Source organism: Octodon degus, unplaced genomic scaffold (assembly GCF_000260255.1).
Source record: "Octodon degus isolate 3935 unplaced genomic scaffold, OctDeg1.0 scaffold00005, whole genome shotgun sequence".
Classification (NCBI taxonomy): domain Eukaryota; kingdom Metazoa; phylum Chordata; class Mammalia; order Rodentia; family Octodontidae; genus Octodon; species Octodon degus.
The window spans coordinates 20,407,906-20,435,794 of record NW_004524581.1 but is presented as its reverse complement, the minus strand read 5'-3'; the positions used below and the strand labels follow the sequence as shown (position 1 = coordinate 20,435,794).

The 27,889-nt window shown below is 46.4% G+C and overlaps 1 protein-coding gene and 1 long non-coding RNA gene across 3 annotated transcripts in view; one reads left to right on the top strand and one right to left on the bottom strand.

Moving 5' to 3' along the window:
• Nucleotides 1-2,935: 2,935 nt before the first annotated feature.
• The window catches only part of LOC101592465 (24-hydroxycholesterol 7-alpha-hydroxylase), a 58,053-nt gene continuing 33,099 nt past the window's right edge, over nucleotides 2,936-27,889 (bottom strand). Inside the window, exons 8-12 of one of the 2 annotated variants that reach the window (XM_023719266.1) lie at nucleotides 27,089-27,222; nucleotides 19,224-19,319; nucleotides 18,180-18,268; nucleotides 10,823-10,910; nucleotides 2,936-4,818 (exon numbers count right to left, since the gene is read on the bottom strand). In XM_023719266.1, the coding sequence (XP_023575034.1) occupies nucleotides 4,735-4,818; nucleotides 10,823-10,910; nucleotides 18,180-18,268; nucleotides 19,224-19,319; nucleotides 27,089-27,222 (491 nt within the window). In that variant the 3' untranslated portion in view covers nucleotides 2,936-4,734. Of the gene's footprint in view, nucleotides 4,819-7,904; nucleotides 8,251-10,822; nucleotides 10,911-18,179; nucleotides 18,269-19,223; nucleotides 19,320-27,088; nucleotides 27,223-27,889 lie in introns of those variants that run through there. The other variant, XM_023719260.1, reaches the window with a different exon arrangement.
• LOC111817687 lies at nucleotides 5,656-25,577 on the top strand. Its single transcript, XR_002821824.1, has 3 exons — nucleotides 5,656-6,150; nucleotides 22,855-22,858; nucleotides 25,567-25,577. It is a non-coding gene; the product is annotated as an uncharacterized LOC111817687 (long non-coding RNA).

Genomic DNA, 27,889 nt, shown 5'->3' with positions numbered 1-27,889 from the left:
TACAAAATACAAAAAAAAAAAAAGAGTTCAAATCTTAATATTTCAAATTTAAGTGATGTTGTAGATCTAAAATTATTTACTCTCTGACTTTTAAAGCCTCTAGCAAGGTTTCCAACATTTTTGTAAACTCATTCTTAGACAACAGGATTGAAATGGGGTGGTTATAGCTGGGTTAACATGCGGAACAGGTTACACACACACACACACACACACACACACTTTTATCACTGCTGCTACTAGAATCAAATTCCTTTTTGTTATCACATGTGAATTAATAGCGCTCTTCATAATCTCCCTTCACTAAATCTAGAGAAAATAAATTTAGATGATTAAAGAAGACAGAGACCAGCCTTCAAAGAACTACTTTAGGAACTGGAGGGAAATTTTGTATTGACACAAAATACTCCCCAGAGTACCCCCAATAATTTTACCTTTGATATAGGTAGAAATACAGAAGCTACAAAGTTACAAAACACCACCCCAAACTTTCAATTCTATTTGACACCTTAAGCTTTCAATCTTAATTTTTGTTTCAGCCCTTCTTTCTTCTAATCACTTCAAGACAGACTAGAAAAACTAGTAAGAGTAAAAGCTTACTATCCCAAATTTGCTTCCCCCCACCGTCAAATGCTGCCCTGTGACAATCTGTAGCTTTTATATCTGCTTCAATGCCCAGGACGATCCACATGCTGGCTGCATAGTGAAAATATCTTCGACTGTTTATTTCACAGAGAAGAGAAAAATGAGCAGAGATTGAGAAGCATGATTAATAGCCCATGAGATGGCCCTGTGGATCCATTAGACGATAACTGCTGCTTTCTCTTACTAGCTAAATGTTAGTTAGTGGTACTTGCCAAGCTAACAGTATTTAGGTTTAAACTGATTACTGGTAATGACCAGCAGCTTCAACGATGCCATAGGACCAAAGATCTTCAGCACCTAACAAGTCTACTTCTGAGTGACTTGGAGAGAAAGAGGAGGCATGGCGGGGCTGAGACTGTGGCTCTGCTGGAGTGAGCTTGCCCAGCACAAGGCGAGGCCCTGGGCTTCATTCTTGGCATCGTACCATTAAAAAGAGCCCCGTGTTTTCATGGTTATGCTACACAAACCTTTAGGGACAACAGGAAAAATATATAAAGGGAGCAATAAGAAAATCATAAAATTAAACACTGTCTTTAAAATCTAAATAGTTAAAATTTTAAATCAAAAGTTCACATGGCTCATAGATATTGGTCTAGAAAGTAGGCACATCTGTCTTTCGGTTGAGAGCTTCACTTTGCAGCCCTTCTGCAACCCATCTCTCGGATGCTGGTCAACTGAAGCCCCCTTCTCCTAGGAGGTATCAGCTCACCCCTCCCGGGCCGATGCCTCTTGCTCACTCACTAGAATAGTAACCTGGTCAGTAGGGTTCAGCTTCCTGCCCTGAGTTTGCCATACCTGACCCACGTGAATGTGCCAGGTGGTGGGTCACAGCCTATACTTAGGAAAAAGAATACCTCGCCTGTCACATAGGATCCCGGAAGCCTCACTGAGGAGCGGGTGACCACCAGGGGGCACAAGAGAGACAGACTTGCTCTCTGCTGCACTGTTGCCACTACTCCTTCCTCTGCTCTTCACTGTTTTCCACTGCCGTGAACTGCTGCCTTCTGCCATGTGTCACTCTGCCTTGGAACCAGTTGAGTATGGACTGAAACCTCCACAAACTGTGAGCTAAAAAAACCCTTTCCTTCCTTAATTCTGGGTGTCAGGTGTTTTGTCCCAGCAATGAGAGAAGAGTACCAAGACAGAATTTGGTACCAAGAGTGGGGTTCGGACCTACACGGGCACCAGCCCATTGGATGGGAGGCTTCGAGATATCAAGAGAACAGGTCCTATCCAGTTCCCACTGGGAGATGACATTAGCTGCTGTGAAGACTCCTACAGGCTGGCATAGACCTGAAACCTGCTGACAAGGACAAGCAGAACCTCATTGTACCTGGTGAGAGGATCTCCGTTCAGGTGTAGAATGCCCCATCTAACCCAGCGACCACACTGTCCACACTAGCCAGGGTGACACTGAGAGTCAGAGCACACAGGTATGGAATCTCAGGAGTGAAACAAGGTCAACCCTCCAACAGTGACTGGGGAAACCACAGTTCTGTCCCGAAGCCCAAGTTCCTGTGATGAAGGGAACATTTCTACCAGGTGGCACAGGAGGCTTCCAAGGAGCCAAAATTACTTCCTAGTCTTCTGGGGCTCCTCATGCTTCTGAACCAGCCATCCTAGGAGGGAATTTAAGCTGTAGTGGAGAAAGTGGCCACTAACAGCAAAGTGGAAGTTGCTGCCCTGCCACAGTGGAGCTGGTTTCTGAAACCAGGAGATCACTTTCCAGGTCACCTCTGTGGGCTCCATGTGTACTCATCATGGAAAGGGAAACTGTAGTCGTCCCACTCGACAAAGCCAAGCAACCGAGTACTCAAGTCCTCAGGGCTAAAGTTTGGTTGTTTTGCTTTTGACATGAGGTCTCATATAGTTCAGGCTAGCCGTGGACTCACTTAGGTAACCCAGGCTGGCCTGGAACTCGAGGCAGTCCTCCTGCCTCACCCTCCCCAGTGCTGGGATTACAGGCCTGTGCCATCATGTTCAGCCTCAGGGGTGAGGCTTGGAGTTTTATACCAAACAAATAAATCAAAGACAGTGGGCAAAATGGCCATGGAAAATCAGCTTTTACGCTGGTCCCAGACTCCACCTGTTTAGGGAGCCCACAGCCTCAGAAATTAGCCGTTGTTTTATGTCTGGCAAAGGAGAAAATTACAGTGAATCTAAGTTTGCAGATTTTTTTTTTTTTTTTTTTTTTGCGGAACCAGGGATTGAACTCAGGCCCCTGCGCTTGCCAGGCAAGTGCTTATTCCACTGAACCATCTCCCCAGCACGTTTGCAGATCTTAATTGGTTTTCTTCGTGGTTCTAGAATTGGACAGCAATCTGCAATGGCTCCTAATGCACCAAGAAGGCTCAGAATGTCCCACTGTACCCTGCAGCACATTACTTCTACATCCTAAGTAAAGAAAGTGACAAGCAGGACCCAAAGGTGTGGCACAGACACAGCCCTGTGTGGACAGTTCACAGCTGTCTTATTTGAACATGGTTAGAACAGAGGCCATTTGTGAGGGCATCCTGGGCCCAGGCTTAATTCCTCTAGTTTGAGAGAAAGACTGAGCAGAATGGTTGGCATCACTGTCACCTTGTCACCACTGTAAATGGACTTATTTAGTCTCAAATGCCACTGGGAAATCACAGAGCACTGGGCTGTGTAAGTTAGGAACAAGAAAAAAGAGTAATAGGCAAGAATAGTCACTGGTTAACAGTAGGTTATTACTCTATGAGTGCTAAGGTCGAGAGGACCTTCTTACTGCCCTCACTCAGACTGGAAACTGCTCTTATTAGGGGAGAAACTGTCCTGTTCAGAATCACCTGCTTCCCAACAGTTCCAGTTTGGGTGTGTGGCACTTAGTATGGGTGACTCCATTTTCATTTGGTCTAATTTATTGGAACCTAACTTACAAACTTAAAATAATAGCATGACTAAAACAATGGTATAGCCTAATTTTAACAATTCCCCATTTTATGAGAAGAGCCCGAACAAGAAGTAGAGCATCAACTGTATGTTCTCAGTGAGGGCCATTCTGGATCTGCTGAGAAGTGACGTTGTCTTCATGGTGATATATTTCTATGAGTTCGGTCATGCTGGCCAAGGAGAGACTGCTTGGGGGGCGGGGTACAGAAAGCTGGGTATAAACTTTTAAAAAGCTTTAGTGAATCTATACATGCAGGAGACTGTTTTAACTACCAGGAGGACAGTACCAAGAGCTGGGAGTGTGTGCCTTAGAAAGGGGCCACATAAACTATGCCAACTATAATCCAGTAGGTCAAAGAATGAGCCAGAGAAAGCATGGACTTGAGACAGTCTGTGGCTCTCCAGGAAGGCAGGGAGCCCCAAGACGTTTGCACTGTTGCTTCTGGGCTCCTCAAGGAGTCTTTGTATCCTCTTTGCATGATTTGAGCTGTTCCAAGGGAATAAAACATGATCACAACTCAAGTTCTGCGTGTTGTAATTGACCTAACTTGCTATTCTGGAACTGAGCTCAGAAGTGCAAAGTGCCACAGCCCATGAGCATGTGTTTATAGCCACACGAAAGTATCACACAGGGACAAGTGGGTAGAGCTCAGCTGGTCACCACTGGCACCCATCTTGCACGGTGGGCAGAACAGGGGCCACTTGTTACAAGAGGTCACCATCACAGCATGCAAAGCTGTGTTCCCTGGGCACGGCAAAGCCTTCAGGCCAAAGCTAAAACAGGTATGAGGGCAGCGTGGGCCATCACTTGAGAGAGAGCTCGGGTCTGCTCCAAGGAGATGGAGGACAAACTTCAGTGCCAAAAAAGGAGTTCCTGGGGTCCCCTAGTCACACTGCCCCATCCAACCTCTCTGTAGAGTCCAGCACTGTCAAGGAGGCTCAGGGTCTCCTGCGATGACCACTTTGGAGCTTCTGATACTGACAGCCAGCGTGGTTCCCATGCACAGTGGCTGGAAAGCTCGCATCCCATGCCTGTGCCCAGTGGGTCACTGCTCATCAGAGGCCACTGAAAGCGATCTGCAATCCTGTCTCTGCCCTTCAGGCGATTGCACAAGGTGTTGAATCGCATCTCTGGACACTGTACCCCATGCCGATACTGCCACAAGTGCCTGCCTCCTCTCACCTTGACCTCTCCCCTCTGCCTGGGTGTGCCTCCAGGTAAGGGTGTGCACATGTCTCTATTTTCTGCTCCCAGTAAAACCTCTGTTAACAGGAGGAGATACTATGAGTTTATAATATTCATAAATGTAAGTAATCTAAAGCCCCTGACTAGGGGAACAAGAAGTATGAGCCATCCAAGCCTATTCCTCATAGCTCATCATTATTCCAAAGGCCGCTGGCTCTTCTGTCTGTATCTTCTTAGAAGTGCACAGACTTGACACTATGGTTCATTCTCACCAAGCAAACGGAGCAGCTAAAGTCATCCTGTGCAGCTTGGTGGGTGCAGACCTTACACACCCAGTTGCCACATGGCCAGGCTGCTGTTCGGTGCTCAGAGCTCTTCTGGATTCTATGCCCCTTTTCCAAGCCCCTTTGACTCCAGTCCTGTCTGCTGCCAAGCAAAGCTGAGCTGCAGGATTGGCTTTACACTCCCTACCTCACCTGAACATATCTAGGGAACTCTGAGATTGTGGGAGGAAACATGTCTAGGCAATCTCAACTGACCCCGTGGGATGAGGCCAGCAAGGCGGGAATTGGCCCGAGGGCCACACAGGGGGCAAAGCATGGCGTTGCCCTGCACTGTCATGCATTTCCCCTGGACATGGCTGAGTTTCGGGTTGCATGCCAGATAGTTCACAGATGTAAGTCTTAACTACAGTTTTCTGCCTTAGGACAGTATTACACTATGCTTCTGTACATTAGTGAACACCTGGCATTACCTCTGTCAGGCTAACACCTGGAGTCATGACTGCTTCCATCTTAATTAAAATATGAATGGACACATCAACCAACATGCATCTATTAAATACTTGTTATAGAGGAGATGCTGTCCTGGATGTAAAACATGAAGAAATGTAAGGCATGATGCTGTCCTCAAAGGTTTTAAAAAACTTTATTGACACTTCTAACCTCACACGTTACAATAAAGCATTGTATTGAAAGAGCTTAAGAGTACCAATTGCCAGTTAGGAGACTGTCATGGCTGATACACTGTCAACTGGAGAAGCTTAGAAGTCTAAGGGACTCAGCAGGGAGCGAGGGCCCTTGCTCTGTAGACACCCTCATCCTGTGCAACAGGAGGGCAGGAAAATGGCATCAGTGCTACTTCTGCCCTTTTGTGCTTGCTGCTTTTGCTGTCCTCCACCACCTTGAACAGTTGCCCCTGCGTCGTGCCCAGCTGGCCTTGGAGTGAGCTGATCTTGGATCGAAACCTCCACGAGCTGTGAGCTAACTCAGCCTCTCCTTCCCTTGTTGTGGGTGTTGGGCATTTTCCCTCAGCAATGACAGAAAGGTAACCAACACAGAATTCGGCAATCATTGCTGTGACTGTGCCTGAGGATATGGCTCAAGAGCCTTTGGGAATGACTTGGAAAGGTTCAGAGATGCTGTCTGAAAGAGTAGAGCTGGAACAGTTCAGGCTGTTCTGTACAGGAGATTCTGGTCAGACTTCAAAGACCAGAAGGCTGATAGAAACCCTGCTGGTAAAGATCAGGCTTGGGAGGTTCCTGCTAGGAAGAATGAGTTCCTGGTGCTGGACTCCAGATGATGTGTTATGGCTTGGCAAAACGTTCGTCAGCACTGTGCTCAAATCCAGAGACTTTGCCTGAGACTGAGATTAAGGCAAAATAAATTTTAAGGCAGTCTAATGGTGAGATGGTGGTATAGCTATTGTTGGGGGTTTTCAGCTTACCTATGTCGAGAATCAAAAACAAAGAACCCACAGGATGATTTAAAATGTGGACCTGTCTAGAAAGGGAGCTCCAGTAAATCAGTGAACTACAAAAACAGAGCTGAGAGCTTGATGCTGGAAGGAACAGGGTAGTACAAAAGATGGTCAGGACATCACAGAAAGCAGTAAGTCTTCACTCTTTGCGGTCTCAAAACTGCAAAAGTGAAGGATTTTGCTTTGAGGAGAAAGCTGCAGAGCACCACCATGCTCGAGTGGTGGCAGCATGGAGAATTTGTTCTAGGCACTCAGCCCCTACAGCTAGGAGCGAGGAACGCCTGGCTACCACTCCAGCTGGCAGCAGGCCTTGGCATCATCCACATGGTGCTGGTTTTAGGTGCATGCAGGATGCAAGAGTTGGGGCTATGGTGGCTTCCACCCTACCTTCAGAAGGCCTGGAAGGCCAGGCAGCGTGCCCTTGAGGGCGGTGTGTGAAGCTATGAGGGTGCAGCACAAGGTGCACGAAGACCCCAGAAGTTTGGAAAAGCCAGGAATGTGGATCATCTAAGGAAACCTGCAAGGAGAGAGCAACACTGGCCTAACAGAGAAGCTGTGGGAGCTGTAAGCACCAGAAGTGCCTAGGGGTGGCGTCACACAAGCCCTCTGGAGCTCACAATTTGCCACAGATTGCTTCAGATGCTGGACATGGCACTATAGGATTTAATGTTTGCCCTGCTGGAGTTTGGACTTGCTTTGGTCCCAATATTTGGGAATCCCTGTTTTTAACTTTTGGAATGAAAAGGTTTATTTTGTGCCACTGAATGGTGGAAGTATTTTATAGAGTCTTGCTGCTACAAGTGTGTCTTGCCGCTAAGTTTGTCTTACATCTCAGGAGATTTGGGACTTGGACTTTTCAGCAAGCTGAAACTGTTAGGACTCGGGCAACTCTTGCAGATGGACTAAGTGCCTTTCACATGAAGGAATGTGCATTTAAGGGACCCAGCACAGACTGATAGGGTTCTAATTTAACATAATGTTGATAGACTTAATATTGGCTAAGGACTGTTAAACCTGTGTTACAATGTTCAAGTTGTAAAATGTTAAGAAAGCACAAGATCCCAAGTTTGATCCCCAGTACCCAAGTGTGTGTGTGTGAGAGACAGTGTACCTTTGTGGTAGATTATAATGGTTGATACATTATGCCAACTTGAGAAGTTTAACTAAGGAACTCAGCAGGGAGCCAAGGTTCTTACTCTGTACAATCCTCATCCTGTGCAAGAGGTCAGGGAGACGGTGTGCGTGCTACACCTGCCTGTGTGTGTGGGGGGGAGGGGTGGGAGGTGCTTACAGTATCAGTGAGGAAAAGAGGCTTGCTCTTCTCCCCTTCGCTCTTGCTGCTTTTGCTATCTTCCACCACCTTGAAATGTTGCTCCTGTGCCGTGCCACCGTGCCTTAGAGCCTGATTATGGACTGACACCTCCACAAACTATGAGCTAAATAAACCTTTCCTTCCTTAATTGTGGGTGTTGTATGTTTCATCTCACCAAGGAACGAAGGGTAACTATGAGACGTAGAAAAGTTTCTAGAAATCACTAACTCTGTTATTTCTGAATGGCTGTTATGGGCCAGGTTAGCATGTGGGGGTGACATCACCCCTCCTGATGGCCTGATGGCAGGTGAGTGGCTGGTGGTGTGGCTCCTCTGGAAGGCGCTGGCCCTCTTGGGTCATGGAGAACATCACATCTCTCATTATATTCAATTCGGCACTGTCCTTCTGGCTGGGGTACACCCACCAGGTGGAGGTGACTCTAAAAGCAGAATGCAAAAGAGATACCAAGATTAAGAGATGTAAGCCAGTTGTTCTAGACCTAGGTTCTTTCACCTGCGACTTTCTCTCCAAAGTACAGGGGGTAGGTTCTAGACGCACCTGCATGGATGAGAACCAAAATGTACTCTGCTAGCAGAACACACTCTCTGGCTTCATTCAAGACAAGGAAAAGGAAGAGAAGGGACTGTCACAAGTCCTGATTAAAGAGGACAGGATAAATGAGGCCTGTTTGCATTTCGGGCTTCTAGGCTATAACACTTCACTTGACAGCAGGGGCTGAGGTCACAATCTCTCATGTCATAGGTGTTTAAGAGTCACCTGGAGTCAGAGATGTGAAACGCTGGCACAGTGTACTTGTGATCATGATTTTCCAAAAACACATTTTTTTTTTGTTTTAAATGTGATTTTTCTCCCTAGCTACAAACAAGGTGTGAATCTTTGTGGAGGTAGGAAAAGGAGTTTTGCAAAGAGTGCAAATGCTTTTAAGGATTAGGGGCTTGAAAAAGAGAAGCCAGCTATTCTGTGGATGAAGGCTGGGTCAGATCCAAGGTAGAGGATCAGTCCGTTTCCAGGTCTGAAGGGGGCTGGGCTCTGCCTGGCTCCCTAGCGGGAGAACTGGGGGAGCTGATGCAATGAGTTACAGAAACCCAGGGGGCACTAAGGCAGGACCTACCATCATATGTGGAGACATATATACTTTTCTAGAAAGGGATCCATAAGTGCTGAGATTTCCTAAAGGTCCAGGGCCCAAAAGAAAGAGAAAATGGGACACAGCTGGACAAGCTCAAGCTCCCGTGTGAGCCAAAGTACAGGGAGCTAGCTCAGGAGCACCGTGTGGACCACACCCCACCCAGACCCACACCCCACCCGGGCCACAGGGCTCTGCTGCCTGCTGGGATTCTCCGCACTTGGAAGTATCGCCTGATTGCTTCCTAGTGGGAGGTAATAGAAGTGAAATTAATTCATCAAGACTTTTTGAGTAAAACACTGGGGGCAGGAGATAGTGGTAGGGTGCTTTCTAGCATGCATGTGGCCTTAGCTTTGATTCCTAGTACCTAAAGTAAAACTCTGAGCTATTTGAAAATTAAAACTGGTGATTCTAATGATTGACTTCTGCTACTCCAGCAGGTAAATTCCTGTGAAGGTCAGGTTCCAAATGCCCAGCTTCCCCTGCAGTGGACAGCGTGTTCAGAACACACCCTTCAGGGGAGGCTGGAGTCCGAAAGTAATTTCCTCTATTTCTGACCACCTCATTTTATAATTTATTAAAATAGTTCCAATAGTTACATAATTTTAATTGTTCTTTCTCTTTCTGAAATAAGGACTGTGAAATAAAATGCCTTTTGAGATCCTGGGCATTTACATGTGCATTTTACAAATCAAGATATTTACTTAATGTTCTGACTGGTGTCAAAGCAAAATATGAGGCTCAGAGAACAGTATGAGAAATTAAATGTAGTGAACAGGATCCTCAGCCAGGAAGCAAGCGTAAGGACTAGGCTTGCCCAGGGAGCTGATTACAGTTACTGCTCTCCATCCTTTTCATGACGTCACTGCACAGGATAGGCAAACATTCCTGGGTCTTCTTGCTGTAAGAAGAGCTGCATGCTGAGTCACTTCTGGGACAAACCGTGGCATCCAACTTGGAAGGCCAGAGAGCTTGTGTTCCAGGTCTGCAACCCTGACTCTCACCTTCATGTCACCAACAGCACGGCAGGCAGCAGAGCGCCCCGGGAAGGGTGCTTGAAAGCTGCTGAGCTGCTTTACACTAAGATTTGGAGAGCTCCTCAGCTCAATGTTAAACTCAAAACAGAAGCACAAAAGAAATCAATGGGAATTGCTGGCCCATGCGTGCTTGTGACGTGTTCTCTTCGGCACACACAGACTCCCTCTGGACGTCTGCATCATGATCTCAGCACTGTATCAAAGCACCAGTGCTACGCGTGGTCTGAGGGCTGCAGTGCCCTGCTGCTAGCCTTGAGCTGTGCTCCTCCCTCACCAGCCCCAGGTGGCTCTGACGCTCCTGCCAGCCTGAGGGCCATGGAGGGCCTAGGGCAGATCCACCGAGACAGATCACTGAGAAGTAAAGTGGGGCCTTTCCCACCGTGCCTTCTGCTTTCTGTCCCCACTGTTCCCACTGGGGCAGGTTTCCTCCCACAACACTGCTTTCCTAGAGGGCTAAGGATAGGACAGGCATCCAAAATGAATGACTACTGTCAGACCTACAGAAGACCTCCCTTTCTATGGATATAAGGTCAAACTAAGGCCATGTTTATGTAACCCAAGGCAGTGGGTAAAATCTGAGAAGGCCAGCGAGGAGGCCCTCACGCTCTCAGTGGCCGAAACACTGGTATCTGGGCCTGGCCGTGCAGCCACGCAGCACAGTAAGGAGATCCTGAAGGAAGGGGGTCAGCTATGTTCTTGGCCGGAGTCCCCCAAGACCGGGCCTGAGTGAGGGCATCAGTTAGCTCAGCCCTGGCAATGAGAATGAAGGAGTCAGGGTTTATAGCAAATCTGAGTTATCATGATATTCAAAACTCTGAAAGACTTACCTGCATTGGAAATGGGTCCAGAAGACTGCAATCATATTTATAAAGTATTAAAATAATACAGATCTGAATCTCTAACAGAGCAAACCACCTAAGGAAAAGCATAAAATGGTAAGCTGTGAAAGTTGCGTAAGTACTGACCACCAGAGAATATCTAGAAAGCATGTATCCATCAAAGCAAATATGCTTTTTAAATAATTAATCTTGTACTATCAAAGGCATAGCGTAAAAATTTACTCTTTGAAATTTATCCTCACCTTTCAGTCAGTGCACCTCCGCAGGGCGCCAAGACCCACCCCCCGCCCCTGTGCGGAGTGGGCGCGCACGCACGTGACACCCAAGCTCCAGCCTTTCTTCCGGCCCTTGTCCCCCCTCCCCCACCTCTCCATCTCTAGACGCCTTCCTATCCAAGTCCTCATAGGCACTGCAAGGAGCACAGGGGAGACGGTAAAGAGCACGCACTGTGGAGCTGGCCAAGGTGGTCCCCAAAGCAGAGGCATGAGCTGATTGACGGTGAGAAAAAGAACCCCGAGAAGCCGTCCTGGCTACCCGGGGCGGAGGGCTGCTTCTCCGTGCTGGGGTAAGAGGGGGACACGCAGCAGGGCGGGCTGGAGGAGCCTACTCATGGCAGTGAACCACACGCGACGCCGCGGGGTTGGGACTCTGAAGGTGCCAGCGCCAGTGACACATGGCGTTGAGCAACTCCACCGTGCGAAAACGAGGCTTCTCTAAGCATTATTACACAGACGAAGCCCTCGATAAAGACTTCTCCACCAGACAAGGAGAGAGAGGGTGCCAAGCACACGACTTGGAAGCATTCTGGAAATACCGTAGATATTCCCGTTCTCAGTGGCCGGGTGGGGGCTGGAGATCTTTGCTAAAGGACAATTTCAGTTTGTAGGGGGAGTAAGTTCAAGGGGTCTGTTCTGCACCAAGACCTTTAACAGCAACGCAGCGTGTGTGTGGGATCTGTTGAGGCACTAGCAGCTCTCACCACCCGCACGGCGAGTGTGCAAGGCAACACACACACGACGCAGCCTGAGGTGGCCCTTCCACGACGTGTGTGTATGTCAAAGCACCCTAAATATATACTGCTCCCACTTGTCAATTAAAATGAACACATTTAAAACTTTCAAGCAGAAAAATATATATCAAGAAAAAAAATCTATAGAATGTAAAAAACAATTAGAAATGTTTACCATTAAAATAGTCTCCTACTACAAATTATAAGGCATTTCCAAGACTGTATAATCTGAAAAAAAAAAAGTTTCCCTTACAAATAAGCTATAATACAGGCTTTTGTCCAAGTGTGTATTTTGAATTAGAGCGCCTTTAATAGTTTTCTTACTTTTTAGTGTTGTTTGGTTATTAATATTAAGCTACTAAAATAGTATTAATATTAACATGACTTTTGGTAGTAATTGTAGCCACTTTGATAGCTTAAGGGAAAAGTGAGCTAAATTAATAATGTGCCATAATAAAGTTATACGCTGAAAATCTTATTTTCTCCAAATCTAACTATTTGCATACTCTAGTAGAATTATCTCAATTATCCGCTGGCACTGGGGGGAGTAAGCATGGCAGAAATAAAAATATAGTGCATTTTAGACTTTTACTGTGACTGAGTTTTGTGTGGGGTCTAAAACACAAGGAGATCTGTGACTTTAAAAGCTCTTTATGTCAAAGAAGGGCTCCACAAATGTGAGCTTTTACGAAGGCTCTCAGGAGCGAGCTGTATTCGTGCTAAAAATGTCGCAACACTTCTAAGGTCACAACAATAAAAACGAGGCATATTATTTATGCCAGATCTGTTTGTTTACACATCTAAGAATGTCACACAGCTATAAATAAAACATTAAAATATAGACATGTTGAACATGGCTCAACTACTTAGTACTTGGGCTATTTGTCCAATGGCTCAAGGGACACTACACAGATATCAAGAACACAAAGCCCTGAATAACGCACTGCTGGGGATGCCCGGGAACCGGAAGTGAGGGTGTACACTGAACACTGACAGGCAGACATAGCCAAGGTGGTGGCCTGGGGGCTGCAGGCCGCGTGGTCTGGCAGGAGTGTGCAGGGACATCGCAGTGGGCCTGGAGGAAGCACAGGCTCTGAGTAAGTGGGCTTGGGAGCGCCAGCGAGACATCATTACTTCAGGAACCTGAACTGCCTGTCGTAAGGGGATAGAGAGACAACGCCAAGGAGAGGGTTGGAGAACAGTAAAAATCACCTGACACGGGTGATGGAGATCTGGTTTCAGGGGCTGGAACAGATAGGGAGAGCCAGGAAGGGACAAAGCGAAGCAGGCTTCCCAGAGCAGGAATAGCCAGAAGAGGAAAGTGGCTATTAAAGACAAACGGGGAAGGGGCTGGTGAGATGGCTCAGTGGTCTAAAGCACCTACTTAGAACAAGCTTAACAAAGCACAAGGACCTGGGTTCAATCCCCCAGCACCACATGCCAGCCAGCCCCGCCCCCTGGTGGGCTGAGCTGGTCACACACAAATAAATAAATACATAAATTTAAAAAAAAGAAAAAGACAAGACAGCCGGGGAAGGCAGGCTGGGGTTGGGAGGAGCTGGGTGGGAGTCGGTGAATGCCCGCCATCCTGGTCTCTTTAGAAGGAAAATCTCATTTGCTCCCAGAAGTCACGGCAGGCAATGGCAGCACAGGCCGGAAAACCGTTGCTGCTGCCAGGAGCAGGCGCTGTGAGGTGTCTGGAGCTGCCACAGCTGCAGCTTATGAAAATAGCACTCTTGCCTGGGGCTGGGCAAGGCGGTGCACAGGCGTCCTTTCCCAGGTCGCGCATGGGAGCCCAGCTATTCGAAGCACTTTTTCTATAACCTCATTTACCTAAGAAATCTTTTAGGAAGATAAAGTCAATTTAGGGGCAGGGTGTAAATAACCCAGGCCCCGGGGCTCCTGAACTTTATTGTGTATTAGAATCTCCTGAAGAGCTTGTGAGAACACAGAGAGCCCGCCCAGGCTCCAACTCAGGTCTGGGAAGGGGTACAGGAATCTCTGCTCCCAGAGGTCTCCAGGGACTGCTATTGCTCTGGTCTGAAGACCACATTTTGAGGCTTGTTAATCTAGAGAAACTTGACAAGCAGAAAGAAAAAAAAAATATATATATATATATATATATACACACACACACATATATGTATATGTATATATATTTGTATTTAGGACAGGGTGTTCAGGAGGAAAAATATTTCAGAAGATGTAATTTACCAAACTTTCTAATTTTAGTATCTGTGATGTTATGAGGAACACGATACTTGGACACTGTGGGTGAGGCCCTGTGCTGCGCTGTGGGCTGGGAACAGCGGCAGCAAGGGCATAACCAGGTAGAGTGGGCAGGGAGATGCTTATGATGGCTGGAGAAAGCGAGAAGGAATACAAGGGGAAGAGAAGAACAGGGTAAGGTGGAAGAGAAGCAGCAGCAGACAGGAAAATGGAGAACAGGAATATTTACAGGTGGAAACAGGTGAGAAAGCAGGTGGGAAGGACAGGAACCCCGCCCCTCTCAGTTGGGGATACCCGATCCGGCGCTGCTGAGGAACTGGGTTCAGGCCAGGGCTGGCCTTGCAGCCAGGGTTGCTCTGAGAGTGCTCCTGCAGCTCCTCGTCCTGGATGGGAGCTACGTGCAGACCTCTGGGTACCGCTCTTCAGGCCTTCATAGTCACGGAGTTTCCAAGGCAACTCTTGTGCCTGGTGCTGAGAAAGGGTCTAGCTGTGCTCCTTTATCTGTGCACGTGGTGACGCAGGCTGCCAAGAGTCACCCTTGGCACCACGAGGCCTCAGCATTCACGTTCTTGTCAGAAATCATGTACCCAGTGTATTTCTGGGCCTTTCTTCCCCTGGTCTGCAGGTCGGCCTTTGCGCCAGCACCACACCACTGTGGAACTTTCCTCCTGTTCCTAGAGTGATGAGTGATTTTACCAGAAAAAGTGTTGACTTTGTGGAATGCTTTTTCTGTGTCTATTGTGATGAACACGTGAGTTTTTCAGCTCCTTTCTGAAAATCTGGGTTAGAAAAGCACGTTTTCCCTAAGTATTAAAAACCACACTTGAATTGCTTCTTTGGATCTTGACAGACTTAAAATTGTGGCTGCGTGTGAAGAGTTCAGAAGAAATGGCAGGGAGACAATGAGTGCGGCTCCGAACCTGCTTCTGCAGAAGCCTGGAAGTTCACGGAGCTTTCTCCGGATCATTTTGTCATCTTTGGCAGTGAGGAAGGGCCCAGTGCAGGGCTCCTCCTGCAGGCCTTCTGGAGTGCCCCATTACTGCAAGAGCTCCAGTGCCTCCAGCCTGACTTCTGGTGGCTGCTGACAGCAGCCACAGTTCCCTGTGCACCCCCGGGAGGGAGTGACCTGCACACCCCGAGGCCCGCCCGCTGGAGAGGTGACAGCTGTGAGCATGATCCCCAGCACATTGTTGGCTGCATCACAGGCAGCTTTTTCTGACTCACTGAGTTTTAGGTACCTGAGAAAGCAAGCCTGGTACTTCAGTTAGGAATGGTGATTCCTTCAATTAGGAGTTTTCTGGTGTTCATCCTATAGATCTGTGGGGTTAAATTTCAAGGGAAAGATCTATTTTGCTATCCATGCTGTCTACAGGAAGATACTTGATTTTCTGAACCATTTTTATTTTATCTCTTTAAAAAATACTCTAAAAATTGACAGTTTAAAATGCAAGCCCAGAAACTAACAGAAAGCTAGACACAGAAGTTTTCAGCAGGTTAGTTATCCTTAAGTTAGAGGATAACTGCTGATAGATTTTTGCTACAAAGTGCTAGTGGCAAAACTGTGGCACAGATGCTATTGTGCTTTTCTTTTGAAATGAAGGATGTTAATGTAGAATTGTTTTTCTACACTAAAAAGTATTTAAGTTTAATTGCAGTATTGGCACTTCGCAGTAAATCAGCAGGTTTGGGTTGCAGGTCGCATTCAGGCTCTGAGAGATTCAGCAGGACTGTTAGATGGTATCTGTTTTGCTGTACCTCAGACTGTTTCCCGAAGAAGGCTTCATACCTTGCCTCCAAGCTGTTTCTAATCTATTCATTCCTGCAGTCCCTTCCAGCCCTTTCTAGAGCTGGAAGCCACAGCCCCCCCAACCTCCCTTGCTCGAGGCCCACAGCTGATTGCCTTCTGAGCCTGCAGACATAGCCACACCACGTCTCCTGCACGGAACAGTGACGTAACCCTGCAGCTGAAGTCCAGCCCCACGTGGGTCCACTGTGCCCTGAACCACCGGGGCCTTCACCAGCGCTGTGCGAGCTGCATGCAAACTCTGACTGCAGGAGCTACGAGGACTCCCACCTGGGCCCGCACCGGCTTCCAGTCTCACTCCTCATCACCCTGTCATCAGCCCAGTCACACCACACGTGCCTCAGTCACACGTCTCAGTGCTTCAGATCCCCTGGGCATTCAGTCTCCTCCGCTTACAAGGCCCTGATCCTCAAAGGCTGAGCTGTCTGAGGTCATTCTGACCTGATGCTCCTGTCTGCACTTGGCAGTGAGGTGCTCGGGGCACCTCCCATCCCATCCCACACTGCAGATGGGTCCCGATGGATCACATGGTCACAGCGCGTTTCACCGACACCGTCTTGGCAGACGAAGCTCAGGATATTCTGAAGATGCACAGTTTATGCATAAGTAGGATACTACTGAAGGAGTCGCGACACTGTGGCCCCCTGTACTGTACGCACTTCTTTGAAATTCAAGCAAGTATCTTTCAGCCTCAACCTGTGGCAGAAGGTGGTAACAGCTATTCCTGGGTACAGCAGTCATCAGGCAGACTGACTGCTTGCACGAGGTGGATGTGCTACTGAAAACCACTTAGTCTGTGGTGGAAGGCACTGCAAGCCCAGGGCCGAAGGTGGCTGTATTAAACTCTTTAGTTGCTATCAGACATTTATGTCAAGGACTCTGAAAAACATATTTTGAGTTTTTGGAGGAGCTACTCTTAAGACATTGATATGAAGTAGAGGACAACAATACATTTGTCATGGGGTTAGGAGCTGATCTTCTGTAGCAGAAGTAACAGAGGCAGGTGAACGTGATGGTGGCTGTTGGTTAAACTTAAGCCCCCAAAGCATCACGTTCATCACACTGTTTAACTTTTGGAGCTCACTGGTGGGTATGTTAGTGTGTTTACATCCTTGCCTACATTACAAGATAAGAACGTTCTTGATCTAATATAACATGATGATCTCAGGGACCCAGGTTTTCTCTACCTCCACTAAGCTGTCCACAGACTGCCCCAGCACAAGGCCTGATCCTTTGTCTCCATCCAAGCACTAACCGGGTCTCACCAATTAGCTTCCAAGATCCGGGTGATATGGCTGTAGACAAGGCCTGACCCTTTGTAAACGCCTGGGGCTGCCTGCTTGTTCCTTCACTTCTCTGGCAGTGAGTAAAGGGGCCTCTTTGCTAATTATGGAAGAAAAGTCTCTCCTTACAGCATGACTGGCCAGGTTAGGTCAATGAACTAAAATGATAGGACAAATAGTTACCGAGGAAACCCCAGGCACCAATTTGCTTAGGCTCAGGTTTGTAGAATTGTTTCTAAAAAGGAGGTTCAAATTTTCATGGATGAGACTAATAAAAAACATTTGGGGAGACACGGCCATTACTACAAGCTTATAGAGGAGGAACAGAGCCGTGTTTGTAGAGGTCATGCATATGGGCAGGGATTATCGTACTGTTCAAACTATACACATAGTTGAATTTTCAAATCAAGAAAGTACAATTTTGGAGCTTCAACACTGAATGGACTTGTGCATTTACATTACAGAATGAGAAGCTTTAAAGAAGCAAGCCCTGCAGAGCTGGGGGCAGTGGCCTTCCTCTGTGCACGATGCAGAGCCCAGCAGGGCCGTGTTCAAATCTGCTTTCCTTCTTGGGTAAGCAGTATAAGCACAACCTGCCTGAATGAGGACCATTTGCACAGAACAGCAAATCACACTGGAGGGGAGTCCTCAGGGCCAGGTGAGCTACGAGGTGGCCAGGAAGAGGTTTGCCAAAGCAAGTGAACCCTGTAAAGAAAATCTAACGTGGTGCTGCTCTCCATGCAATTGATGTCTGCTGACTCCAGCCAGCGTCTACCCCAGACATTCTATGCAGTGGAGGGAACATGTATCTGTGCGTAGAGACGTAGCACTCACCTCGCTGAATAGAGCTGATCCACGAGCCCCATTCCCCGGCACCTAGCAGCGTCATTTACTCCATCCGCACCTGCCACAGGCACGCCACACAGATGTCCCCTAGCATCCCGGCAGGCCAGCCGAGTTAGCCCTGCCCTCCTGCTCTCCCTGGAGTCTCTGACCACTCAGCCTCTGTGCCTCACTGACCTTCCAGGACACTGGAACTTCCCGCCTCCAAATGCCATGTAGTGCTCCAAGAACGCGTGCTTCTCTAAATCTGCCTCTTTCCAACGTTCCTGTGGGAAGAAAACATTTTTCCCCAATCAGTTTTATATAAATAAGCTTTGCTTTATTTCTCTAAGCTAAAAATGACCTTGTACAGCTAATCTTTGTATAGGAGTCTCAGGGTTGTTGGTAATTTTTTCCAATGTGTTATTAATACCAGATACAACTGTTTTTCGGAATGTGAACTTATAAATGAAAAGGTTTGAAAAGAGTTCTATTATGTGGTAAATGTAAATGATATTTTATATCAGCCACAGAATGGACCTAAGCAGTGGAATGATATGCATAACAAGATCTCAGGCTCCATCATGAAATTGCTCTTGGTAATAAATTTAATAATGAGATGCCAGCAGCTACCCTGTGGGCCGGCTTGGTATGCAGAGTGGACATCCATGGCTCTGCTGCATGTTACACCTAAGCGCAGAACATGAACTCAATGTGTGCCTGTGGGCTCTCTGTCCAGCCTTGTAACTCTCAGACCCTAAGAAATGACACATGAGTGTTTTCGTTGGCGTTAGCTTTACTTTGTGTATTCCTTGGAAACCAGTAACAGAAACAGTTGCTTCCAGGATATCAAACAAGTCTTCCTTTAGAGCCAGGTGTACTTACTGAATACGCCTTCCTGGTTCTAGATAACAAATATTTCAACGTAGTGGATGTTTATTCCAGAATATTTTCTATCTGATCTGAGAGTGCTGTGCCTTCTACATCACCAGTCTCATTCCTTTATGGTTAACTTTTTTCATGGTTACCAGATAAATATCAAGTAGTATTAGTTCCGGGTGTTTTTTGTTTGTTTGTTTATGTTGGTATTGGGAATTGAACTCAGGACTCTGCACTTGCCAGGCAGGCACTGTGCCACTGAGCTACATCCCCAGCCCCCAGTATGAATTCATATTCTTGGTTTTAAAAAAAAAAAAAGAAGTTCAAGCTAAGAGGTAATGTATACAGAAGCACACAACTTACAGGCTTGAATGACTCAGGATCAGGGAAGTACTGTGGGTTTCTATGCAACCAAAATGGAGACAGCATCAACAAGTCGCCAGATGGAACTGTGTAATTCTAGGGGAGAAGAATCAGCCTGAAAATCTGTTTTGAAAAGTGTTTAGGTCATTAAAAATAATGCTGCAGCTATATTATGGCAAAGACATAAACACTGTAAAGCTGACTGTGAGAAACATCTAATCTTCCTGGACCAGTCGTCTCTGTTATTCAGTTTATGCAATGACTGATTTCAGGTTCTGACTATTTGCCACATGTTCAGATATACTTGGTACCACAGACGAGTACTAGCTCAAAGCCAAAGTTTTATAAACTGGTTAGGTAGAGTCCAGTGCAGCTTCCGGTGCTTGAGGCTGGCCTCTGCAGCCAGTGTCCTCCATGGAAACCACAATGGGTCTCTATGTTGTGGGACAAAACATCAGACTTGGAGACGAGGGCAGCACACAGCGAGAGAAGCACTGAAGACAGGGGCAGAGGGCTCCTGTCCCTGGGTACACCGATGAGCGTGGCAGGGAAGGGCGGGTTTGTTTGTTGCGGGTTGCAGAGCGTGCAGGACGGAGGGTAAGTAGTGCCTCCTCCAGCAGCAGAGTGAGCACCACCCTCCCGCCCAAGGACCAGTGGCTTTCATGATCCGTGCAACCTACACCTAGGACTAAAGGACTCACCACGTTGCTTTCATCCTCATATCCAGGAACCACAGAACAAGATCTCAAGTCTGTGATCCCCACGGAGCCACCAGCCTACCTGAAGTAAACTTATTTTGAGGTCCCTCTCTTGCTAGTCATCATAAGCCACATCCATTTAACTCTATGATTTGGGGATGTGCTCATGATAGTTGCAAAATATTTCAAATTTATATATGCAAAAAGGTATACCTTACAACTAAAAATAGGCCTTTGACAGACAGGAAAGTATGGAGGATTGGCAGGGTCATCAGTGTTTAACCCACAAGAATGCCTGCTGGCTGGTGGGAGTGTCTCAGTGCTTGAGGCTGGCCGGTTTAGGGCCAGCAGTGCTGGAAAGCCCGACCTCATGCTGGGAGCCTCTTGCTGCTGCCCTCTGCCTATTTTCAAAAGGGGAGCTGTGTGAGATCCCCATCCTAACTTTTCCTTGCCCCTGCCATGACTGAGGCTGGAGGAGTCACGGCTGACATTAGGAGCCACAGAGGTCCCCAATGTGTGGTGGGCGAGCTGGGGTGGCCCTGGGACAGGCCTCTAAGAGGTACAATCCTGTTTTTAGGTGCTATCAACCTGTGATCATAGGCTGCACACTGCTGACCGCTGCAGCCTACAGATCAGGCTAGCAGAGGACAGGAGGCTTCAAACAGGTCCTTAGATAGAGTTCACAGTAGCAAGAGGGAGGAGGCAAGCAAGAAGCTCCTGTCTGCAGCACCAAGTGCCAGGCTGACAAAGGGCAGAGATGCCTGCTCTGACTATCAGAAAAACACTCAGGGCAGGAAGACATCACTACACCCAGGCTATGGGGCCGCCATCTTGGCTTCTGTAACAACTGAAGAGAAAGCTCAAGAAGAACAGAACCTATAGAGATGGGTCCCTCCAGGACAGGGAAGCAAAGTCAGGACTACCTGCTGCCACTCACAGAAGGGCAACATAAGCCTCGTGGGTGCCAGAAATGAGGAGTCTTGAGAAAGGGGAAGCCCTACAAAGGCAAAGGCAGAAGTTGGGAAGGACGGACAGAAAGGAATCTGAATGTTCAAGGAGAAACGGATGGTAAAAGGATAAAACATTTCTTAAAGAGATTGCCATGATATATAACTCAGACAAAAGCAGTGTTAAAAACAATAACTACAGTCCACTGCCTCTCACGGACCTAGAGGAGAGTTTCTGAACAAAACGTCAGAACAAATCCAACAACTCAGAAAACAATTATACTCCATGATCAAGTATGACTGACTCCAGGTATAAAAGGCTGAGTCCATGCTGAAATATCAGTAAATGTAATCTACCACATCAATAAGCTAAAGGAGGGAAAGCACACGATTGCAGCAGCCAATGCAGAAAAGCACTGGAGACAACCCAACACCTACTCAGGATAAAATTCTCAGCAAACTAGAAATAAAGCAAAGTGTTTTTAATTTAATAAAGAATGTCAACAAAAATTCTGTATACCCAGGATCATACTTAATGGTAAAAACTAAAATGCTTTTTCCTTAAGTTCAGAGACAAAGCATTATCTTGTTAAAACTAGTAGTCACCATGGACCCGGAAGTCCAGGCCACCGATGTAATGCAGTAAGAAAAGGCAGTAAAAGCCACACAGATCACAAAGGAAAACAGAAAAATACCATCTGCGTCAAAAATCCCAACAAATCTCTGTAGTGTTACAGACTAGTAAATTCAGCAAAGCTGCAGACACATGATAAACTCACAAAATCACTTTTCTTTCTTTTTTGTGTTTAGTACAGGGTCTGTAGGGTCTACAGGGTCTCACTACGTAGATCGGACTCGTAATGATTCTCCTGTTTTTCAGCCTGCCAAGTGCTGGGATTACCAGCGTGCACCGCCACACCCAGTCTCAATTGCTGTCTCAGTGCACCCCAGGGTGGGGCCAGCACGGCATGCGGGGGATCCAACCCCAGCCAGTGCGCTCTGCCTAAGTAGGCGCTTTAGTCTGCGGAGCTATCTGCCTGGCCCATCACTTGTATTTCTATAAACATGTGATATACAACTGAAAACCAAAATTTTAAAAAAATACCATGTACAGAAGTTCCAAAATGAATGAACTATTTAGACATAAACCTAAAGAAACAACTATAGGATCTGTATGCTTACAACAACAGTGTTTGCTGTTTGGTACACAGACTGTAATTCAGTTCATTACCTACTAACCATATTCAAGTGCAGCTTAATAAAAGTTCAATTCAAAGTTATAGTAACAATCAAGGTAATTAAAGTATTGCTCTACTTAACCACCAAGTAGATGATTATGTGTTTTAATAATCATAATTTGAAGTAATTAATTGGACTAATTTGAAGCAAATCCTGCCAATATATCACTAAAACCAAATGCTGTAATTTATGGAGGATCTGTTAAACAAACTTTATCCTCACTGGAAGCAGAAGTATCTTTCGGACAAAATTGGAATTTTTATTTCTTGTGTATTCTACTGTAAAATCTTCTTGGTTTCAATCCAAGCACTCAAACTGTGTATAAAAAGGGAAACATAGGTGGAAAAGTAAATGTAATCTTTCTGGACAATGCAGCACTAAATCACCCCATCCTAAAAAAAAAAAAGTCGCACCACCTGCTGTTTGCACAGACGTCGACCCGACACTGCAGTGCACACAGACCCTGTCCTGCTGCGCCCGAGAACTGTCTCCACTATTCCAGAAAGGCCCTCTCTTCTGCACTCCACCACTGAATCCAGTATCACGTGAGCTCATCCGTGCATTTCTGCTACCTGTTCTCACGTCTGTGACTCCTGGCCTGACACTGTCTTCCAGTTACCCAGAAGAACTTCCTTCACATCCTGGACTCCTGAGGCCACTGCTGCTCAGGAAGTTTTGTGGGCTGAATCAGGAGAGGCAAGACCATCCAGTCCACTATTTCTGACGCAGGATCACATGGATCGAGAGTCTGGTATGTGCCCTGCTCAGGGAAAATATTTTCATGGGATTCCAGGAATGACTAAAGGAGGGGCACAGTTTACCTAAAACATTTGCCAACAGATAAGTTTCTCTATTAATGAAATGGAGCTTCACACTTACTGTTAGCTGTCCAAGGTCACTTAATACATAATGGAATTATATAATCATGTGCGCTTTCCAAATTCTAATGACACTTTTAATTTATTTAGAAAAGAAATCCTAACATTCATGTGGAAACATAAAAGGCCCTGAACAGGCAAAGCAAACCTGACCAAAATGAACAAAGTGGGAGGCATCATATTACCTGACTTCAAAATATATCATAAAACTACAGTAACCAAAACATTATGGCACTAGCATAAGAAGACACATATACCAATGGAACTGAACAAAGAGCCCAGAAATAAATCTATACTCTGGCAAAGGTGCCCAAAACACCCAGTGGGTGAAGAATAGTTCCTTAAATACATGGAGCTGGAAAAAATGGATGCCCACGTGCAGGAAAAAGAAGTGGAATACTTCTATATGCCATATAAAAGAACCCAACATGGATTAAACATAAGTCCTGAAAGTGTAATACCACTAGAATAAAACACAGAGAGAAAGCTTCTTAATGCTACTCTGGACAATGAGATTTTAGATATGAACAAGAAAATGCAAGGTAACAAGAACAAAAATGGGATGATATGAAACTCAATGCTTCTACACAGCTGAGGAAATATCCAACAGAATGAAAACAAGCTATGGAAGGTAGAATCATTTGTAGACCTTGTATGTAATAAGGGGCAATATTACAAATCTAAGAACTCAATAATAGAAAAACAAATAATTAAAAATAGGCAAAGGATCTAAAAGACATTTTCCAAAAGAAGTCATATAAATGGTCACCAGGTAATGAAAACAGCTCACCACCACTAACCATCAGGGAAATGCAAATCAGAACTACAATGCGAATGCGTCACACTTGCCAGGGATTCTGGTTTGTTTTTTTTTTTTTTTTCATTTGTGTATTTGGTACCGGGTCTCACTATGCAGATTGGACTCATGGTGATTCTCCTGTTTTCAGCTTCCCCAGAGCTGGGATTACAGGCGTGCACCACCATGCCCAGACTCTGTTGCCAGCCCAGCTTGCCCTGGAGACAGGGCCAGCATGGCATGCAGGACCAGAGATTGAATCTGGTCCCTCTGCTTGCCAAAGAAGGCGCTTTGTCCACTGAGCCATGGATTTCTGTTGTTTAAAAAAAAAAAGAAAAAAAGAAAAAGGGTTAGAGAAGGTTTGGAGGAAGAGAATTCTGCCTGGCACGTTACTGGCTTGGAATGTAAATTATATAGTCATAATGGAACATTCCATGGAAATTCCTCAAAGAGTTAATGAAACTACTATATAGTCCAGCTATCCCACTAATAAGCACGTATTCAAAGGATGTGGAATTTCTATGTAAAAAAAACCCAACCAACCTTAAAAAAAAAAGGCCAGTGGTATAGCTAAGTGGACTAAGTGCTTGCTTAGGTAAGTGCAGCGGCCAGGGTTCAATCCCTGGCACTGTATACCAGGCTGGCTCCACCCCTGGGCACACTGAGCCAGCAATGGAGTCTGGGCATGGTGGTACATGCCTGTCATCCCAGCACTAGGGAGTCAGAAAACAGGAGGATCACTATGAGTCCGATCTGCATAGTGAGACCCTGCACCAAAACACACACACACACACACACACACACACACACTCACCACACACACACACTCTTTAGCCTTTAACCAAATGGCAGAGCTCAATGATCAGAAAAGTTTGCAGTTCTACCATAAAGGATGTCCCTGCAAGGTAGGGCAAAGGACAGCACAGCTTCTGGAAAGATTAGAATTAAAAAGTAGCCAAGAATTTGTATAGGAACAAAACAAAGATGCCTTCAGGGGATCCCACAAACCAGTGAGAACCCACTCACTGCAGGGTTAAAGGCACAAAACTGTAAATCTTTTACATTCAGCCCCCAATTTAGAAGCATTCTAGTTGTGAATTTTCAGATACAGATGGATCTCACCCTGCAAACATTCTTAGATACAAATCAATCACGGAAGTACGTCACGTGTCTGCTGGACATTGTTACAGTTCTGCTGCTGTGTGCTTACTATATAGTGTGACAGTGGACAGTGTTATGGTGCTAAATCAGCATCCAGGATGTCCGAAAGCAAAAAGCAAAGCAGTGGTGATATGAAAGGGACTGCTAGGGACAGCAAAGCAACATACATTGTACGTTTGTGTCAAGGGTGTATAGGATTCATTTCATCGTACTTACAAATGAATCCAACTTATGAATGAGTCCAACTCACGAATGTTCTCCCAGCACAGAACCTGTCTGTAAGTCAGTCCATAGCGCGTCAGAAGTCAGGCTTGGGATGCTTGGTCACTCAAGGGCACCTAGGGAAGTTCACCCTGAGTTCAGCCTCCTAGGCAGTCAGAGGCTCCTGCAGCCGTGGTCCAAGCACCAACTCTTGGGCTGCCAGCAGATCTCAGCATATGCCTGTGGTGCTGGCACCTCCGGCATGCAAAAAGCAAGAATTATGGTGTCATGGAGGCTTCCATCAGACTTGAAAAGACTATCTGGAGAGCAGGGAAAACGTGTGATGGGCTCATGGCTCCTGCAGTACCAAGAGGGTTCGCACAAAGCTGTGAGAGTGAAGCCAAAAGGAAAATGGAGACCGAGGAAAGGTGCAGGCAGGATCAGAGCCACCCCAGGGAGAAGGCAGGCAGGCGACACTGTAGGACAGGGCTGTCCGAGCACCCGAAGCTCACACCCTAACGCACCCTGCCCTGGGTGCTGGACACTGAACCACGGGGCTAACTGTGGCTCTGCTGGATTCTGGTCTTGCCTTAGTCCTATTTTGTCTATTCCCCCAATCCTTCCTGTTCCACTGTTAGAAGTATTCAGCTGTCTCTCTTTTTTATTTTTATGGGGGCTCTTAACTGAGTTTGTGTCTCTCTTACAGGAGACTTTGAAGTTGGACTTTTCAGCAGTGCTGGAACTATTTAGACACTGGCAGCTCTTAGAGTTGCAGTGCATTTTGTATAACGAGACGGACATGAACTTTGCAGGGGCCAAGTGTGGAATGCTAGGATTTGATTTAAAAAATGTCTCCCCAAAGTCCTTCATTTGGAGATGTGGCCTAGTCAGGAGCAGGTCACCAGAGGCTCAGCCTGCAAGCGATGCTCTTTCCCTGAGGCCTCCTCTCCTTGGCTTTGCGGTTACCTCACAGTGAACAGCTTTCTTCTGCCATGGCTTCAGCCTTGGAGCCAGCCAATCCTGGATGAAGCTGAAATTTCCACTGCGACTGGTGAGTAAAAGAAACCCCTCCTCCTTTAAGTTGTGCTCCAGCCTAACAATGGAAAATGACTAACACAGCCATCTCCCTTGCCTCTGTAAACTGACAAGGGGACGGAACTCAGAGGAGAAAATACAGGGGCTGGGAGAGGGGTCGTTTAGGGAGATGGCTGTCGAAGGACACAAAATTTCAGTTACCTACTAGAATTTAAATTCAAGAAATCCATCGTACGACCCAGTGACGATGGATGGTAACAATGCACAGTAATACCTCAGTTCACGGACGCTTCTGTTTCCAAACAACGCAGTTGCCAAACAGAAGTGTTCAGCAGAATTATACCTCGCTTTGTGAACTCTGCATCTGGTGTCCAGCACAACCGTCTTCCCTGTGTGAACGTGAACTCGGCCATCTTCTGCAGAATCGTGGAAGGAATTAAGGGTCTGAACCAACATACTACTGTACTGCTGTCTTGAACATGGCTAACAGAGATTCAATAAATGTTCTAACCTTAAATATGAGAACACAGATGACAATTAGCTTGCTTCAGCCATTCCACAAGGTATGTATATCTCACAACATGTCCTGTAGGATAAATACAGTGAGTGGTACCTTGGTTCAGAACTTAATTTGTTCCACGACTCTGGAAAAGATGGTCATGGCTGTGTGCAGGTGGGAAAGAGGGCTGAGGCTGTATTCATAATTCTGCCAAATGCTTCTGTTCATGAACCGGTTGTTCACAAACAAGAGTTCATGAACTGCGGTTCCATTGTATATGCAATTTTTATTTAGTTAACTACAAGGAGAAATTTCATAAGTCATATGTCAATCTAAAAAATAAAATAAATGAGCAAATCTGTGTATTTTTTTCTAGAAGGATGATTATTTCAAAACAAAAGCAAAGCTTACCAAAATTTTCACCGGCTTCACTACTTTCCTAGTTATGACACCTGGGGCTCTTAAACGAATGGCTTCCAAAATACACCATTTAATTAGTGAGAGTTTCTTCAAGGTATCCTGTGTCACTCTGATCTTCTCTTTACCTGTCAAGAGGGAGGGAAGGGTGGACTAAGAGGCCGGAAGGTGACGCCCCATGGTCCCAGGTGCACATCACCAAGGCCCAGTACTGCGGCTGGCTGCTGAGAAGCTGCTGCTCGTGGCTTTCCCTGTCTGCCTTCTTCTGTGACACGACACATGCCCCTCTGACCTCGGCTCTAACAGACCCCCGGCCATCACACGAGGAAAGCTCCTGTCAAGAAGCGCTGTTTCCTCCTCTCACCCTTGTTGTCTGGGTTCTCCTTCCACGAAAGGACAAAGCAGTGTAAGAGGGGGAGACTGGCCCTGAAAGCACGAAGTGGTAGCCGTGAGACGCCATCCCAGCTCTTCCTCCGTGTTCTCCCTGGCAGCTCATTTTTCTTCTTAAATTATTCATTCCAAAAGCCTGAAAGGACGATTCAGATAGGGACAGCAGGGGACAGGGACTGCCACTGGAATAACGTGTGTCCCTCCTTGAGAGGTGTGTGGTACTTCCCTAAGGTGACATGCACACCTCTATATTCAACCTGAAGGTACCTGAAAGGGAACGCAGGTCAGTCTCGTGCTGCCCAGAGCCTTGAGGTAACAGTCACCATACATACCATTTGTCTTTATATCTGTGGGGTCTGATCTCCAAACAGTTGCTAGGAACCAAAAAACATTATTGTCAATTGA